The sequence below is a fragment of the Cricetulus griseus genome, chromosome 6, assembly GCF_003668045.3.
Source record: "Cricetulus griseus strain 17A/GY chromosome 6, alternate assembly CriGri-PICRH-1.0, whole genome shotgun sequence".
Lineage (NCBI taxonomy): Eukaryota > Metazoa > Chordata > Mammalia > Rodentia > Cricetidae > Cricetulus > Cricetulus griseus.
In genome coordinates, this window is record NC_048599.1 from 95210164 (window position 1) to 95230281 (window position 20118).

Below are 20118 nucleotides of genomic sequence, written 5' to 3' on the forward strand. Positions count from 1 at the left end.
CAGATCAGAATTGTTTCTATAGTGCAACTAAAAGGCCTATTCAAAAGATTTTTCAATAAAACAAAGGAACAGTCTGCACAGAAGTTAAAATTAAGCCTCTGTAGAATGTATAATTTTTTTTAAACTTTTCAAATGTCAGATTATCTCACTTCCAACCATGAAGGTCTTTTAAAATCTTGGTTACATTAATAATCACAGTCAAGGGTGAGGATGGAAACTTTTTGTGTGGAGTGGAAAGGTGAGTAAAGATCTTTAAAGAGTTATGATAATCACAGGGCAAAACTGACAGGAGAACTGGAGTAGGAACAGACACAAGCCACATGTCAGAAGAAGATGGACTGGAGAGTTAGCTGGGGTAGAAGCCCTGAATTGGTAAAACCAATGTCTCTGGGAGAACTTGGGTGAGCTAGGAAATTCCCAATGCCTCTGAAATACTTATGACACTGCAGAGTTAAGGAGGAACGACTTTTGAGGAAATTATTAAGATTGTGTTTCTAGAGTTTGCTATTTGGGGAAAAATAGAAACAAAGAAAACTGTTAATGTGGTCACATAGTTGAAGAAGTTAGCTGGAACTAACTAGTTCGTAGCCAAGCATCCTTCAAAGGATGAATGTGAGCAGCACTATTGAATGAGAAAGGCTAGTTACAATTTGACTCAACTGCTCACCAAGCGTAGGTAAGGATTTACAGAAATTATGGTCAAAGTGTGAATGATGAGTCATGCAACATTCAAACCATGGTGATGTGGAAAGAAAATTCTCTATGCTCATCACCTTGACATTGACTCTGCGTGTTCCTGTCATAGCTAGAAAAGAGAAGAAGCAAAGTTAAGAACTGATTTATAAACATCTCTGAGGATGTTTCAGTTGTGATCCAAACTCAACCAAACCCACTGAAACAAAGCAGTAGATTACTAGCTCCCATTATCTAAAGCACTGACTTCTAGGGCTGCCTATAAAATAGGCTGACTTAGGTACACATGACGTCAGCAGATTGGCCTCTCTGTTTTGCTTGCTCTGGAATGATCTCTCTGATACCGTTAATCATAACAAGACATTATCAGTATTTCCAAGTTCCAAACTTTCTTCAAACTGCCAAACCTGGAAGGAATGAAAAGGTTTTCTTTGCCACAGGATCTAACAAGCATATCCTTGTTGGATTGCTTTGGGTTAGGCAACAAGCTTTTCTTTAAACAGTCATTGTGTCCAAGTCAACTGGATATGTACACTCGTATGGCACACTCATGTGGCACCAAGAGAAGGTATGAGGTTGATGCTATTTAAGTCACTTGGTAAGAACTTGAAAATGGAGAGATTGTATTCTTAAAAATCACTATGTCTTGTTGACTGTGTAAGCAAACAAAATAGTGCTTCTGCTAGTTGTAGAAGCAAGAGGTCCTAGAAGGGGGTGTGTAAAATGATCTTGAGGAAGGGCCTTCGCTGGAAGTTCAGATACTATTCTATTTTCTTGTTTTTTTCTCCTGCTAGTGATTAGGGGAAGTTTTTTTTTTTCCTTCATCCTCAACCATTACTTTTTTCACATAGAAGAATTCTCAATTCCTTTCTGCTGTGAAATTCTGTGACCTTTAGTCCCTATGTATCCTTACAAAGACCTGCTACTGACTAACCTACCCCAGTCCTAGCCATCAGGAAGGGGCAAGAAGTCAGTTGTTGTTTTGCTTAGGAAGAATTTGTAAATGTAGCTTTTGCTTTGCTTAGTTTCACTTGAAGGATACCCTGAGGAAATCTTTTCAGGTGAACTGTGTGTGTTGGTGACCAGTAAACCATCAAAAGCAAGTGATATGTTTTTGCTGAATTCTGTTTTTGTGGTGTAAGCTGTAGGAGTGGTGGCTGTTTGGAGCACTGTGTTTGTAGGCTGTACTCACCTCGTATATGGGTGTGAAAACCATGCTGGGAAAAAGTCACACCTATTTTGTTTGATTTTTATATCTACTCACCATCTGTGGTTTGTTACTTTCTATAAACCCTCAGAAACAGCCTCACTATTGTAAAGCGACAAAAAAAATCACCAATTGTTCTTAGAAATGACCAACAAAACCTCCACATATTAAATAAGATTTCACAATTACAACATTTAAAATAAATTCTTTAGAGTTGAAAAATGTGACTTTAAACACTAATAATATACATGATGATCACTTGACAAATATATCTAAGACAATCTATTATGCAACTTGCAGATATCATTGCATATTACTGTATGAAATTCTTAAAACTGTATGACTTACACTATTACTTCTTATGCGAAGTTAATAAATTTAAAGGATAAAGTAATTAATTATATTCATATTTAAATGGAATATTCCTGAAAATTAATTCCTAAATTATCTCATATCCCTTTTCCAGGGACTAATGAGCCAAAGGGTTAGAATGGATGAATCCTAATTGACTTAAACCAGTGGCTACATCCTACTTCCTAGTTCCCTAGCTATTGTCTTTAGACATCCGTATGTGTTATCATTCTACCTCAAGTGAATTACATAAAGATTGATAAGGTTTCTGGCAAATGTATAAGTATAATTCTTTTAATTTGTGTGTGTGTGTGTGTGTGTGTGTGTGTGTGTGTGTGTGTGTGTAAGGTAGAGGCTAACATTGAGTAGCTTCTTCAATCATTCTCTCACCAATTTGACTAGATTGTGTTTTTCTTGTGGAATTGGAACTCAAGCCCTCATACTTGTCTGGCAAGCACTGTATAGAAACATTGCTCTAGCATGAAAAAGCTACCTTGCCACAAGAAAAAAGCTAAACTTAACATCAAAATTGGTTCTAAATAAAGACAAAGGGAATCTGAGTCTTCGATGATATCATTAACCTTCTGATTTTTAAATCTTTGTTTTTAGTATATTGAACGAGAATTACATCACTTTCCTCTCTCCCTTTCCTTCTCTAGCCCTGCCTATGCCCTTTCCTGCTCTCAAATTGATAGCCCCTTTTTATTATTGTTATTTTAATGTTTTAATGTATGTGAATTTTGTCAGCATGTATATCTGTGTACTGCTTGCACAAGTGGTGCCCATGGTGGCCAAAAGAAGGCATCAGATTTCTTGGAGCTGGTGTGATTGTTATGAGCTGCCATGTGGGTGCTGGGACTCAAATCCAGATCTTCTGGGAGAGCATTTCATAAAGAGAAGCAGGAAGATTCTAAGAGCCAGAAGTAGTTGATTTCTACAGCAAAACAGCATTTGTTGGACATGGCAGGACCAAAGCACCTATGATCACACATTGGCTCAGATTGCATGCATATGACCTAGTCAACCGAAATCCAACATGGATGAAGGAAGTCCTAATTCTAGTTGTAAGGCAATTAACAACTAATGGCTGCTGAGTAATGAAAAATCAGTTTTCTTCTGGTGTGTGGTTCCAGAGAGGCTGCCCAAGCTTCAATAGATGGCCCTCCACCACATATAGGCTGCACAACGAGGATTCAATGGCTTTAAAAACATGAAGGAAGGAGGGTCAGGAAGTGAGCGGTAGGCAAGGAATTGGAGGGAAGGGAATGGTAGTGCCAATTAAACCGTAACTCTGCCTGTTTCCCTCCCTTCTCAACCAGTTACTGTCTGTTCTATTTGTGCATCTGTGGTTTTCCTATTTTACTAGGTAAAATTTTAATATACGTTAAAATATACTGCCTTCTCACAGCCTTTAGAATGAGTATGTATAAAATATATATGTGTTTATATATGTGTTCATATATGTGTACATAAATGTGTTTAAATATAGGCATGCATGTATATGTAATATATGTGTATGTAATATATGTAACATGTGTATACACATGTGTATTATAATTGTGTACAGATATATGTGTATATGCATATATGTGTGCACATACACATGTATGTGCTCTCCCAAGTCTTAATATCATGCATGTTTCAAACTCTTCTGACCCCATGATCCCAAACTTTTTCTTATGTGTTAGTAAAAGAAATCTGCTTAGGCCAATTCACACAGGGTGTAGCTAGCTCAGGCTCCCCAAGAGCTTACTGAGAGACAGGTGTTGTTCTAAAAAAACTTATCCTCCATTTCTCCATCCTTAACTGCATCACTAGGCACAAGGCTATTCCCATCTCTGTTGTTCTGAGAAGGAACTGAAATTCACATAGATGGAGCCTCTTTCCAGCTAAACAGATAGCTCCTGATGAGGCAGGGGATGCTTAGTAATCCAAAACTTGGCAATCAGTGGAATGTTAAGCTTTGTGCCTAGTGGAATATATTTGAAGATATGTTTTGAACTAAGATTTCCTGATGGGAAGCCAAGGCCTAGAGCAGTGTTCTGCCTCTTTGATTTTCTCCCACTTCTGTCCCAACATACTCCAAAAATATAATCTTTATTCCAGATCTTCAAGTAACTTGATTCCATCTGAGAGCCTTACTGGGACATGCCTGGGGCCCTTCCTGCCTGTCCTAGGGGACAGGACCTTCCTAAGCATGGACATCCACTTCCCTGGGTGAATACAAAGGAGCTGCCAAATCCTTCCTAAGCTTTAACTTGGAGAAGGCCACCTCTGACTTCACCACTATCCTTTGCCAACCTTCCAATAGCCAAAATCTGTCTCTTGGGAATTGAGCTAATGGCATGCCTGCCTTCTCCACCCTAGTGGTCAGTCTGTTTTCTCTCATATACAATGATCATATTCTCCCAGTCACAGAAAAGCAGGGAAATCTGCTTTAAACAACCACAAAACTTGAGATTTTGTGAGTTTTGTCCTTTCTGGGACATCAAGGAATAAATAAATAAATAAATAAAAATAAGTGAATGAATGAATACATAGATAAATAAGTAAAAGCGCATGCTTTGAATGCAAGAATTCATTTCACTGTGTTTAGAATTTAGGACGTAGGTTAGTGATGACAGAAATGAAATTTCAAATACACTCAAGTCCCTCCTAACAATGAATTCACCACCTTTCAAAGTATCATAGACATTTTGCCATCTGATATTTCTCTAGACAAGAGTGTTCCAGATACCAGCTTTGAAAAAAATAAGCTTTCTTCCACCAAAAATTTACCAGTAAGCTAAACTTCTAAATGTTTTTTTTTCCTTTTTAGTTATTTGATAATTTTATACATGCATAAAATGAATTTTGGTCAAATATACCTCTCATTCATTTCTTCAAATTCATCTTATCTCCCTACTACCACTTTTCTTCCCCATCCAAGAATTTTTCAAGATTATTTTAAACACTAAATTTCAAAGCATAGACAAGATGGAGAATAATGACTGCTGGTACTATTAGGTGAATAAGAAGACACTCTACAATCTGTACACTTTGTAAGAAAATCATACATTTAAAATGAAGACGATCTCAACAGTTACAGACTCAGATGCCAAAATCAGAGATGCTGGTACTCAGAATGTGTCATGGCCACTGACTGAGCAAATTACCTGTGCCTGTGCCTCTCTTATTATTCACTAAAATAGAAAAAGGTGAAAATCTTCCTCAATGTGGTATTTTGAAGGCTGAATGAGCTAAATTTTTGCTTTTTTTTCCCTGGTTCAAAATATAAGCAATAGGGTTGGTTCTGAAGCCTGAATAAAAGACTGGTATCATGTTCAGGGGTTCTTTGGTGGATAGACACATTGTTAGTTGAATAAACAATAATAATTGGGTCCCCTGCAAAGGAAACACTGGCTACAAAAGATGATAGATGATACATACCATAGGCAGATGAGTCTCTCTTATCCCACCTCCCAAGTGTCTGAGAGGGGTAGCACATGAAAAGTTTGAGTTCAGATTCACCCTCAGCACTAGATTAAACACTGTCTCCCTGAATATTATCGGTAAAATGGATGAGTTAATTGCTTCTTGAAATAGACTCACTATCATCTGAATGGCATCGAAGAACAAGAAAAATTCTGACTTGAGAACCACTCTCTTCTAATCACACCCAGCCTTTGAATAATAATATTTAAGTTTACTTATGGCCACCAACTTCCTGGAAAGGACTGTGGTTCCTTGGGTGTGACTGTTTTCCAAGAGCCCACTCAGACAGAAATATTTTCACTGACATATAATTTTAAGAGTCAAAATCCCATGACCTCTCTTTCCGAGCCTGCCTCCTTCTTTATTTCCCTTTCCCCGAAAACTTTCTAGTTCAAATTATAAGCCCTTTGGGAGATGTGTCATCTTATTTGGAGAGAAATTTTGGCCTATAAATAGCTCCAAAGGATCTCTTGATCACTGATCAGATGCAAGGTCAGTTTTTCTCAGTTCCCTGGTCCCCTTTCCACACACAGCCCTTGTCTGAGAACCTTTCTTTAATCTTTGCTGACTCCCACTGGGACACAAAACCATCATGTCAAAGAGTGAAACATTTTTTAGAGGTCAAGAGTGCTAGAATGTTACATATATATGCTTTATCACTTCTTTACCCTAGAGTGCACTTGATGGATTCCTAAGGAAAATACACCAATAGTTATATTTTCACATCGCATGCTTCTAAAACAGGAAGTCTTATTTCTTAACAACACTCATATTTATGTTCACATTGCCTTCTAACTGTAAGATAAAGGGCCATCAAACCAATGATGTATGGAACAAACTATAAAAATTTTAGAAACCCATTTTAACAACCTCTCTTTGCACAAATTTATGTAAGAAGTGAAATGAAAGAAATTGAAAAAAAGAAAGGCATTGCATGTTTAGGTGACATAAACTTATGCAAATATTCAGATATTTCCACATCCGAAAAAGATTATAACTCTGTCTATAAAAGTTCAAAGATGCTAGTCCATATTATATTATGATTTTGGTGTCTGCCCTGTCAAGGTTGATCAGATAAACATCAAAAATCTCTGAGTGGTGGTAAGAGGAAGTGAATTCAAGGAAGATTGCAAGAAGGGTGAATACAAAAGAAGAAAGCTGGGAGTGAGGAAAATAGGTAACAGAATTGTATTCTTGTAGAAAACCTCTGACCCCAGAAAGCACGGTCCTTCTGTTTTTTTATTTTTTTTTTTACTCCAAGTATAGTATTCCTCTTAGTACCCCCTCTACTTGATGATTCTTGAATGTTCACTGACTTGTTTGCTGATTTAATGCTCATTGTCTAATGTAAAGGACTGAAAAAGACAGTGAGAGCAGAATTACTTTGTTTTTTTTTGTAGTATTGTATGGCCCACACCTACCCTGGTGCAAGGCACAGCCCCAGAATTGGCATATGTCCAACAAATGACTAGAAAATATTTAGTAATACACACTAAACTGTTATGAGTGGTTACTCTTGGGGGAGATGAAGATGGGAAAGTTAAAAGTTTTAGTATAGAGTTCTCTTTCATTTAACAGGCACAGCAGAGCACAGTTCTCTAGAGCATGACACTTAACTAATAGAACAACAACCACCATTTTTTTCCTATAATGAAAGTGTGAAGGAATACTGGCTGACTATGGAGACCACCCCCCATCCCACAGGCTAGTACAATAGAGGCATCAGAGGCATGATGGATGAAGACATTCAGGCCATTTTGCAGCTGATCTTCTAGGTCAGAAATACTTCTGTAGCGCAGACCCATCACCTCTTATTGTGTTCAGCTGAAGCAAAAGGAGATTTAAGGTATTTCTTCCATGTGCTGACTGAACACATCCTGGCACATCTAGTTTCTTTCTTGTGTGCTGTATTCATCTCCTGGTCCTTCAACTTGCTGACTCAGTAGGACATACTCTTCATTAAAGATGAACAATTACATATTAAAACAATTATAAAACCAAAGAACCAACATAGAATACATAAAAACTACCACTACAAGGATAAAGAAGACAGGAAAGGACTGATAGGATAAATAAGAAAAGGGATGGGAGGAGGGCAATGATGAACAACATATGTCAGAGACATGGAGATATTTGTTAATCTTGCCATTAATTCAACCCAATTCTTCTGTTATCTGATAGTCACCTTTGTCCTTCTCTCTGCTCTCAAATATTTCTGTTATTCTGCCTCCCCAGGAGGATTTGCACTTGCTCTTCCATTAGACTGGAATGGGCTTCACTTACATTTTCCAATTTTAAATCCTTTCTCATTCTTTGAGTCTTAAATGACACCACTCCTGATGACCTTATCCAAAGAAGTGTTTTCTGTCATAATTGTCTCCTCATTACCTTCTCTATTTAGTCTTTTCCTTTTGAAATATAAAGTCATAGAAGGAACAGGTTATGTTTTACAATTTTTTTGAGACAAGGTTTCTCTGTGTAGCTTCGTAGGCCAGGCTGGCCTCAAACACACTGAGATCCGCCTGCCTCTTCTGGGATTAAAGGCGTGCAACATCACTGCCTGGCAAAAAAAAAAAAAAATTGAGATAGGATCTTTCTATGTGGCCCTGCTTCATCTGAAACTCACTATGTAGACCAGAACTCACATAGACACACCTGCCTCTGTCTCCTGAGTCTTGGAATTAAAGGTCTACAACACCACTCCCAGAAATTTTCAGTTTTTCATTTTATAGGCTAACAGTAATTTTGACATGTCTCAAGAATATGGTGTTTAAATGTCTCCTTCAGATAAGATTTACTTTATTTATTAAAACAATAACTAGGAACAAATGCTCTCAGAAATAAATATAGGACGAAGACCTTACCCTGTAGCTACCTAATTTACACTGGTAGTTACTCCATGATGTTCACACACTAGAGAGGCAGGGAAGCATGTTTTAAGGACTGCCTTATGATCTGCAAGATAGCTTGGCAAGCTGGAAATTATAGGAAATTGATGCTATAGTCTTGAATCTGGAAGTCATTCCAACTCAGAATTTTCTCTTTAAGGTAACCCCATTGTTTTCTTTAAGGCCTTCAACTGATTTGATGATGAGTATCCATATTTTGAAGGGTAATTTACTTTGCTCCACCTACATATGTTAAAAAATACCTTCATAGAAACATTTAGATCATCATTTAAATACACAACTAAGCATCATACCCCACACCATTGCCTTACCAATTGAGCCACTAGAGAAGTATCTGTTGCTGCTTCAAGATTTGTCTTTTCTGTATACGATGATGCATCCCATGTTTCTATCTTTTCACATGCGCTTCCTTTATTCCTCTATTCCTTAATAAATAAATTCTTTTCCCCTGAAGTCACATTCTCTTTCTCAATGAAGAGTTGTATGCATAACTACAGATTACCAGACTTCTGAGTAATACACCCCAGTAATGATTATTATGTCTTTAATCGATTTTTGTCTTGTTTAGCCATCTGTCTTGGGTAAGTTTATGAGTTTAGGATATACAGCCTTCAAATCCCCAACACAAATTTGTGGTGGAAAACTGGGCAATGGTTACCACCTACCTGGCGTTCTGTTTCCGTCAGCTGATAAGAACAGGGAGAAGAGAATGCAAGGAACGTGGTGACATCATAGTGTTACACCACAATGGTTCCTGTTCCACCTGCCCTGCTCTGTAGCTTTAGATGATCACTGCATAAGAGATAATAGAAATGGCATAATCTTTAAGTAATGAAAGTTTCAAGGCATGCATTATAATATTATGCTAAAATGGGCTAAGGAAACCAACTTGAAATGGGCAAAAGTGCCATAAAAAATTTTTACTTTGAATTACAATGCCAGTGGTCTAGTGTTAAAACAGACTCATTCAAACACAAGAAGCAAAAGAAACTTAAAAAAATCACAAAGTGAGTATTAATCAGTATGAATATTCAACTGTATATATTTGTCTTATGTGTACATATAGTTTTGTAACTCCAGCACTTAAGTAGTATTTATTTTTACTAAGGTGTTTCATAAATACATTCGTTCTTACGTAATATCATGAAGCTATATATTGTGTATGTATACAGAAGGGAGGAACACACAGAGGGGTCCATTTAAAGGATCACGTTGATTCATAGAACACAAAGGTCAAAGATAGTGTGCCAAGGATAGCTGGGTTATTGATCTGGTGCACTTTCAAGGAAATAGTCAATTGACAGGACAAGCTGGTTTGTGTTCTATAAACAGAGTAGAATGGTGTGTGTAGCTGAGTTTGGATCAACTGGGAAATCTTTCCTTTATTATTTCCAGTTCAAGTCATTAGGAAGTTCTCAGTTATAGACTCTGACAGGCCTATAGGCAGGATATTCCCTGAGCACCCTCCTCTGTGGCAGCTATGGCTTCTTAGCAACCAGTTCACATCACTTCCCAGAAGTTAATTTGCACTGTCTCCGTAAAACCCTGCTGATGTCCTTGGCTGGCAGTCCTGTATGATGCTTTGGCTTTGAAGAGACAAGATTTCATCTGGAGCTGGCCCAGGTTGGCCTCAAACTTGACATCAGGAGCCTTAGCCTCCCAAGTGCTGGGACACTTGTGTCTAAACTCATGAAATCTTCATCCTCATGTTAACAGCAGCTCTCGACTGGCAGTATTCCTCCTGCTTAGAGAGGATAGTCTCCTAAAATGAGCTTTCAACATAGCCCTTGGCATTCCTGCTCACCATCTCTGTGGGTTCAAATAACTTGGTATTAAAAGTGTTCAGGAAAAGAAATTGCATCTGGACTGAATGAGTACAATCATTTTTTTTTGTCATTCTTCCCTAAATAACACAGTACACACACACACACACACACACACACACACACACACACACACACACACTATATATATATATATATAGTATCATGTACATTTTATTAGGAATTATATGAAATTGAGAACTTATTTAAGGAAATTGTGAGAAAGCTCATAGGTTAAATACAAATAACCTGATATTTTGTCAATGGGAATTGAACATGTGAGGATGAGGATCTGGGCATCCCTAGGGTAAGAGAGCATCCTTAATTCCCCATGGACTAAGAGACAACTCCAACCATTTATCTTGATTTTAAAAATTATTACTGCTTTTATGAATATATATGGTGTATATGTGCGTGCGTGTGTGCGTGCGTGCGTGTGTGTGTGTGTGTGTGTGTGTGTGTGTGTGTGTGTGTGTGTGCTTGAATGCTGCAATAAACACATGAAGCTCAGCCTCAGCACAGTTTTCAGGAATTCCATCTCTGTTTCCACATGGGCTCTGGGGATTTAACTCAGGTCTTTAAGTTCAAGGCATGTCCTTTATAGGCTGAACCATCTCACCGGCCTTGTTTCTTTCTTATTTTTTTTTCTGTTTTAAAATCTGTAGTGATATTGTTGAAAGATTATTTTAGAATTCTTAAGTTATTTCACTAATTTAGAAAAGACTTATTCATTGAAATAGCACATAGGAATGACTTTTGGAACCTTCAAAAAATTCAAATAGCACTTACTATCTGTACTATGTAGAAAAAATTAAATAAGTTTTTATAGCCTCAGCCTCCCTTTCTTCCTGAACTAATTGCTTCCTGACTAGCACACACTTATTTATGAATTTTCATTCCATCTTTCTTTGTTTTAAGCCGTTAGAATGGCATATTAGTGACACTTAACCACTGCTAACACTGTTCTTCAATATTTGAAAAGCAGCAGATGCTACCATGTATCATTCGTTGCCCCCAGCAAGTGATCAGCTTGAAAACTTAAGAGCTTTCTAAATGTTAACTCAATTTTTATAAATAGTTCATGTTAAGGAATAATTAGAGAATGGTGTGCTATTAATAAAAGAAATGAAGAAAACATGTCTGTTTCTTTGTTAGTCTTTGTTTGCCTTCCCCAGTGTTTACCTATGTATGTGTCTGTAGAAAACTTCTGGACACTGAAGATGAGCTCAGTGACATACAGACTGACTCAGTTCCATCAGAAGTCCGGGATTGGTTGGCTTCTACCTTCACACGGAAAATGGGGCTGATGAAAAAGAAAACGGAGGAAAAACCAAAGTTTCGAAGCATTGTCCATGCTGTTCAGGCTGGGATTTTTGTGGAAAGGTAAGCAGCATGGTTCAAATCCCAAGAAAAGGGGCTCTGAAAGGCAACAAGTATGTTCAGTTCATTAAAGTTCTAAGGGTCCATAGTCTAACTATGGAGGACACGTACCATCACCAATCTAACTAGCGTGGTCAGCTTGAACTTGTGATGAGCATGAGCACAACAAAATCACCTTGTCTTGGATGTTTTCTTTTTATTTCTACTAGGCCAACAGGAAGACTGAAATCATACCCCTTTAGAAACATACCTTATAGATAACTGTTTATAAATAATCCAGATATCTTCAGTTATCCATTTTATGTAAGCAAAATTACAATAACTCATAGAATAAATCCTAAATGGGAAGTAATCTTTATTTCAAAGTCAAGTGAGTCTCTTTTGTTTGTACTAAATAGAAAAGACTTCATCCTTCTGTTTCCATCATGAGATGAGATCTCTCTCAATTCCACTTTAGAGGACTTAGGTTTTAGCATTTGTGTCACTGAGAGAAGATCCTGACATGATGGGAGGTCCCTAGTTTTCAGCATTTACACTTATTAACGTGGCCAAATTTCACATGTGTTGTTATTTTAGTCTTTAAGAGGAAAGGCTACTTTTCTTCCATAAAATGAGATGTTTCGGGATTACCAAGTATAAACATGTCTGGCAAAACTGAGAAGTGTTTATCAGGATTTCCTCAGGTTAAAAAGGAATGCATTTAATTACATGTAAAGAAGAAATATTAATAGTTTTGGAACTGACCAGATTGAAGGACAGATTATACAGTTACATATCGGGCACTGTTTTTGAGATAGTGACTGGTTAGGCCAGGCTGGCCCTGAATTTTTAATTCCCCCTGCCTCAAGTTTCTGGAGAGTTAGGACTACAGGCTTCTGTCACCTAGCTCAGACTCAGCACCCCTTACATTTAAGTGAATTCTGGCCATTTTTTTCATCTTGCCATATTTTGGAGCATCATTTCCAACCACTTGCCACTTATTGGATTCCAGGAAATTCATTAGTCTTTTTCACCTGGTTAATGAGACAGAAGGCAGCTGCATGAAGACATCTGCATTCACTCGCATTTTTGGAAGAGTTGTGTTGATTTTCCTTTTTATTTGCATAACAAAATTTATAATTTTATATTTCTATCCCTAATGATGGGATTATGAAGGGTAAAATAATACAGAATTCTTTAAATTACTTTAAGAGGGCAATCATCCTTGCCTTTTTCATTCCATTTAATAAGTAATACTCAGATTCATAGCCTATTTCCCAGTCCAGGAAACCTGGTTTCAGAACAGCCACTGGGGCCAGGGAGCTCTGGGTTTTGTGATAGTTGGAACCAACAGAATTGTCTGGAACATAGTGAAGATACTTATGGTAATAGTGATGACCACTCTATTCAGTTGGGTATTTATTAGATTGCACCCAGCATTTACTTCACTTTTCACAGAAAGTTTGTGATTCTCCTTTTATAAGTGAACTATTAAAGATTGTTCCAAAGGCCACCTGGCTACCAAGTGCCTAACTTAGGATTCAAAGCATGGGCCCTCTATGTGTCCCCAGCCTCTCTTCCCTCCTGTACCAGGAAATTACACTGATTTGGTAATGCTTACAGGGTCCTTGTTAGCTTTTGTACTGATGATTTTCCTGTTCAATGCTCCTTTTCACCCCAACCCTCTTTTCTTCATGATAACGATAGAAAAAATACAGCCAGACAAAGACCGTTTCCTCAGAATCAACAACTCCATTTCTTTATTAACAATAAATATTTTTCTGGATCCTTTGTTGTGCAATTAGCACTTTCCTTGTTCAGCAGGATTAGAGTAATTATACTTATCTCCATGGGGTACTAATAAAAGCCTTCTTATTATAAACTCTCCTGAGGTCTTTCAATAAAGAAGTTTGTTGCTATACTGATCACCCACATCTGAAAACACCATGATTACTTAAAGTAAACATGAAATTGAAACAGAAAAGAAGTGCCAGAGTTTCTGTGCTGAAATGGGAGAAGGACTTTCAAGAAAGAGTAGGCTAAACACATAATTAAACACATCGTCAATTCTGAGCTACTACAAAGTCAATATTTAAAAGGAAAGCATGATAAATTACTTGTTTTTTTCTTTTTATTATTATTATTTACAGCAATGTCTTTTTGGGTTTTTAATTCACAGACCACAGATTCAAAAATATTTTTGTTTCCACAGTCATTCTTATTTTTTAAAAATGCAGAATATTTTCAGCTTTACTATTTCTTCCCTCCCTCCCTCCCTCCCTCCCTCCCTCCCTCCCTCCCTCCCTCCCTCCCTCCGTTCCTTCCTTTGCTTACTTTCTTTTCTTTTTTTTCAAGACAGAGTTTCTCTGTGTAGCTCTTGCTATCCTGGAACTCCTTTTATAGTCCAGGCTGGTCTTAAACTCAGAGATCTTCCTTCCTCTGCCTCCTGAGTGCTGGGATTAAAGGCATGTGCCATACTGCCCAGATTTCCCTTGACTATTTCCAATATTGACCACATCTGTCATATTTAATCAAATTATAGTGTTTTCCTTATATTCCCAAGGTGAAATGTCATAGCAATGTAGTCTAAGGAATACAGCTTGTTGTGTGCCAGTCGGATATAAAAAGCAAGAGACAGTTGATACTTGAAACCATGTCTTTCCAGAACCTTGGTGTAGTCACAAACCTGTCACACTCCCAATAGTAGCCTATTGTTTCCTTTTATGTATGTTAGGGTCTTCTTGACTAGACTCTACCTGATACGTAATTTTCATCATTTTAGCTTTCTATCCTATCAGAAACAAACAAGTTACAAATGAATAAGAGTATACTGCTGTTGGATTATTATGAACCTGGAGAGAACATTTTCTCAGAATAATTTTTTTAAAATAATATTGGACAGCAATTTGAAGTCTTAAGTTATCTTTATCAATATAATCTTTTATGATATCCTTAACAAAGAGCTGAGTAAATTCTGATGGTGCTGTTTCCTCTTGCAGCCATTCTGAAACAGAAAAATACAAATAAATAAATCTAAATTGGAAGCATGTTCATGCCACTCAGCTCCATCTAAAACTTTTGGTACCCAAATGGACACAAAACAAGAATATTCAGCTGCCACAGACAGGGTGTCCTGTGGAAAGTGTCATAGGCCAGGGAGAGTACAGTTGACCTGTTAATTGTATGAAGTTCAGGAAAAACTGTTCTTTCTTGGAAACCAAGATCATTTCTCAGAGTTGCTATGAGTAGATAATACTATATCCCTTGTCACCCAAAGAAACAATGGCTGTTATTATCACCTTTGTCACAGTGTGAGTACAAAGTGCAGAACTCCAGAATTGTCTTTACCTGATAGTTGAGCGCATAGCTAAAAGTGTTAAGCAGATGAACAAATGTTAACTCTGCAATTATTCTGTCTTTTTTAGGATGTACAGGAAGAATTATCACATGGTTGGTTTGACATACCCTGCAGCTGTCATAATACCACTCAAGGTGAAACAATTCCAGTTGTTTTCCTTTGTAAAATAATCACATGCATTTCTTTTTCCTCAAGTGGCTGGGAGAAAATGAGAGCAGGTCTTTGCTGCAGTCTACATATTACAACATAAAAATTCTTTTGAGCATTTGTTAAATGGAAAGCTATCCAAGCCTTGACTCTGTCTAGAGTTATATGACAACTATGTGACTTGTGCTAACAGTCAGTACCTATCAACACCCTTCCATGGTCACATGGTCAACACATGCGTGTAAGAACTCCTCCTCCAAGCTTTCCTTACTTGGCTCCTGAATTCCACTTGGAGACGGCATCATTTTGAGAACACACATATCGTCTTACATTTATATTATGTTTTAGAAAGGTATTTCAGTGTGTGCTTAGTAACAAAACATAAGAAGAAAATTATTCAAGATCTTAAGTCTGAGAAAGTATAAAATTGATAAACTAACCAACAACAACCACACTTTTCTGTCTTGTGTCTGGCTCCTCTTGAGACTGCCCAGCTTATGTCCCATGCATGATTGCAGTGTTGTGTGTACAGGAAATGACTAGAAGTGAGAGTCTGCCTCAGGAAGCTGCTGACTCACATATTTCCATTTTACACATGGCATATGTAACACACAGGCGTGCAGTGTGGCTAGCTCACAGTTGCTTGTTCCACTGGAAAGTCTTGTAAGCTGTTTATTCTAAAGTCCTTTTTGTCTGTCTCTTAATGGTTTCAAGGACCCAGCTTTGTCTCCTAAAACAACCTGATGGTGATTTTCTTATATTAATCAAGAGATTCTGTCTTTTGTTAAAACTGGAAAGTTTGAGGAGAAAAACTGAGTCCGTGATCATTCAGTTGAAGCAAGCACCAGGGTCTGGCCAGACTGGCTTTCTCTCTCCTAGTCAGGATGTCAGAGAGCAGCCCCTTCCAACTTCTTGAGGTCCCTTTTACAGGAGGGACAGTGTTTAATGGGGGCAAGAGTTAGAAAGATACAATGAAAGGGAAGGAGCAAGGGTAAGGCTATGTATCATGGAAATGGGGTCACAATTTTAGTGTAGGTTGAAAACATGTTTTGCAGTTTATATCAGATCTATGAAACAGGGACTTATTCTTAATTACAAATAGAAACCTTAATTTGCAAGGACTTAACCCAGGACAAACATCACCTTATTCTTTAACTATAAACAAAAACCTTAACCTGCAAGATAATAGTGTTCCTCTTTTGGTCTTACACTTCATTTCTGTTTTTTAAATTTTTTCCCTGTTTTTAATTTGCAACCCTTATTGTTTCTGTTTTCTTTTTGTCCTTAGCATCTGTACTTTGCTCTGCTGATGTACACAGGGTTTAAATATTATCAGTTTTAAAAGACTTCATGTTTCATGATGTTTTTTCTTTCTTTATGCTTTTTTTTTTTTTTTTTGGATTTTCGAGGCAGGGTTTTTCTGTATTGCTTTGGAGGTAGTCCTTGAACCTTGAACTCACTCTGTAGACCAGGTTGGCCTCGAACTCATTGAGATCTGCCTGCCCCTGCCTCCTGGGTGCTGGGATTAAAGGTGTGAGCCACCAACACCCGGCCTCATGATGCTTTTTCATGTATTTCCAATGTATTGGAGTATTTCCAATACTCCAATAAAGATAAACATGTAACTCTAGTGACACATTAATATGTACTAAATATTCAAAAAACTGCTGTTTTTGAAATATTTTTGCCACCTCTATTATTTCTTCAACTGTATACCACAAAACTGGTTTGTTGTTGTTAAATTTTAAAATATTTGCCTAAAAAGAACTAAAGTATTTTGGTATATGAACACAGGGTTTTGCGCAATGTAGTTGATTGAAACCATATGCAGCGTAAGGTTGAGGAGTAGGCATCACTGAGTGAAGAGCATTTAAGTGAATGTGCATTCTGAAAAATTCCCCATGCCAGTCTGACAGCATGGGTGCTAAACATCCTCTGCAGGTGACATGAGTAAATCACTGCCTGTAGAGCCCCATATTTTCCCAGAGGGGACCCTTAGCCCAGCCTCTAACCTGAAGCCTTGAAAGTATGAACCAGCTCTTCCTTGTTAGCTCTGGAATTTGATAAAAGATTTATTAGCCTCCTCTGAGCTTTAGCAATGCTAAAACTCCTTCTAACAAGAATTTTAGATTTTTAATTTACAAAGAGATAAAAGTGAGTGCTTAGGCATCATATTGGAGCCAAACGAGAGGAAGTAAACAACCGCATGCAAGTAAACAAAGACTTAATTGGTGTTTGATTCTAAGTGATTAAAAAAAGGCTGGTAAGATGGTCCAGTGGGTAAAGGAGTTTGCTGCAAAAGCCTGGTGATCTGAGTTAAATATCTGGGACCCACTTAAAGATGGAAGGAGAGAACCTACTCAGCAAAGTTGTCCTCTCACCTCCATATGCACGGGAAAGCTTGGAAGAGCCCCACACATAAGTGACCAAGCATTTTACAGTACCATTTGAAGCTAGCACTATCATCATTCCCAGGACACATTTTTAAAGAGGCTTCATCAGATGTCTGATTTAACTTCAGCATCTCACAGCATCTAAGGTTGGTTCCCATAGCAATGCTCATATAAAGGGAAGAAACTATGAATGGAATTGACACACATACAAAATTAATCACTGCTTTAAGTTGTCCTCTTACTAACAGTGAATCTGCCAGTGTGTGTGTGTGTGTGTATGTGTGTGTGTGTGTGTGTGTGTGTGTGTGTGTGTGTGTGTGTGTGTGTGTGTGTGTGTATGTGTGTGTGTGTGCCCGTGCTCGTGTGCGCTCACTCTTGGGAGTGAGCTCGAGCAAAAGTACATGCATGTATTCACCAGGTGTTCTTTACTGACAGCCAGCACCTACTTCAGAACAGAATAGTGTACTTTTTAAAGTGTTCTTCAGCAAAACCCTGTGGTGACTGTGGTGGCCAGTTAGCCCTACTGGCTGCTCCCAATGCCACTGAAGGGATACATACCCAGTGTTACCTGTTCCCCTATAAACCTGCTTACATCCCCCCAGAAGTGTGCGAAATGGCAAAGCTACTGACCCTTTTCACCATCAAATGACCCACTCCTTGTTCTCACAGGAGGCATCTTCACACATCTTGATATGTGAAGGAGGCTAAGGACCTGCTTCCCTCTGGAATTTACATCCCAAAAGAAGACAGATAATATCAGTGCTTTAAGCCAACTTAATGATTCTTTATTCTAAAAGGCCAATCGAAGAAGCGGGTGGGTGATGAATAGAAACAAAAACCAGGACTCTTTTTCCTCTATCCCTCAATTAACATCAGCCATACACCAGCTCTCCTGCCTTAAAATGGAGCCATCCTAGGAAATGATTTATGGCAGGAAGTCAGAGAGAGCAAAGATGACTGCATTAGACTGTTCCCAAGTTTATTACATCAGCTTCATAACCCTGGAACTTGAGGGAAAGCCTTGATGACATATTATTCATGTCAGCCTCACTCCTGAAGCCCTGCCGAATCAGACTCCAGTAAAATTTGCAATGTTACCTATTTTATGTTCAATGCTTAATTTCTAAATAATTTTCCATGAGAAGCTGCATAATTATATACTATTGCCATCTAAAATGTTGACTCTTTTTCTACAGGAGGTTGATAAATGGTCTTTTGACGTATTTGCCTTAAATGAAGCAAGCGGGGAGCATAGTCTCAAGTTTATGATTTATGAACTGTTTACCAGATATGATCTTATCAACCGATTCAAGGTCAGAAACTTCAACAGTGAGATGCTCAGAGAGCTGGTTATTTGAATAACAATGACAGTACAACACACCGGGTCATTGATCAATGCCTTTATATTGTTTTAGCAGGTCACAGGTTAGGGGTCTGTACTCACCCTCTGAAGAAACCACAACTCACTGCATGTCTGTGCATCATGAGATTGGAAACTTCAACCCAACAGGAACCCCCTAGATTCTTCACAAAATCCTATCAGGACAGAAACTATGTTTTGAAGAAGTGCAATAGATTCTAGGTTCCTTATACTGCACAAGGAGCCCTTTTCTTTATTTTGAGGCATTATCATTCTACATAGCCCAATGTTGCCTTGAGTTTGCCATGTAGCACAGGCTAGCTTGGAACACTCAGTCTTCTTGATTCACCACAGGGGCTCTGGCATCTCAGTATTCCATCACCATGTCTAACTTACTAGGAGCCTTTATCAGACCTGAAAGATGTGTCTTCCAATCTGTTTCACTTAGAAGCATCTAAGCAACAGATTTGATTCAGATTTCTGAGCAGTCTGAGGCTCTAACTTATATTTGCTCGGGGCTCATAGCACTGGAAGGACTGGAAAGAACTGGGAAGTCACTAATTTTCTCCTACAAATAGGAGAACTAGACCTTGTGGCTTATATTGGAGCATTTTATACTGTGAAGAACTAGTCTTTTTTCTTGGCTGTGGAAGACATAAAAAGTCAGAGCCATGTGGTATAAGCTAGTTCATTTGTGTTATAGTGCTTCAAATTGCAGGCTAATGTATCAATAATGTGGTTTTTCAAGACTAATCACACAGAACTTGAAATTACTGCTGACTTTTTACTATTAATTTGTTCCATTTCTAAATAATGTGCTCATGTTTATATAGCATAACAGTTTAAGCCAAAATATAATCATAAGTATTACTTTCCACAGATTCCTGTTTCTTGCCTAATTGCCTTTGCAGAAGCTTTAGAAGTTGGGTACACCAAGCACAAAAATCCATATCATAATTTGGTTCATGCAGCTGATGTCACTCAAACTGTGCATTACATAATGCTTCATACAGGTATCATGGTAAGAGACCCTTTATAAATGAA

The 20118-nt window shown here is 37.9% G+C and overlaps 1 protein-coding gene across 1 annotated transcript in view; it reads left to right on the forward strand.

Moving 5' to 3' along the window:
* Pde1a (phosphodiesterase 1A) overlaps window positions 1–20118 on the forward strand; it is a 299343-nt gene that overhangs the window by 208061 nt on the left and 71164 nt on the right. The window contains exons 3-6 of the mRNA XM_035446645.1: window positions 11658–11840; window positions 15242–15308; window positions 18911–19027; window positions 19955–20095. Of these exons, the coding sequence (XP_035302536.1) occupies window positions 11658–11840; window positions 15242–15308; window positions 18911–19027; window positions 19955–20095 (508 nt within the window). The remainder of the gene's footprint in view (window positions 1–11657; window positions 11841–15241; window positions 15309–18910; window positions 19028–19954; window positions 20096–20118) is intronic.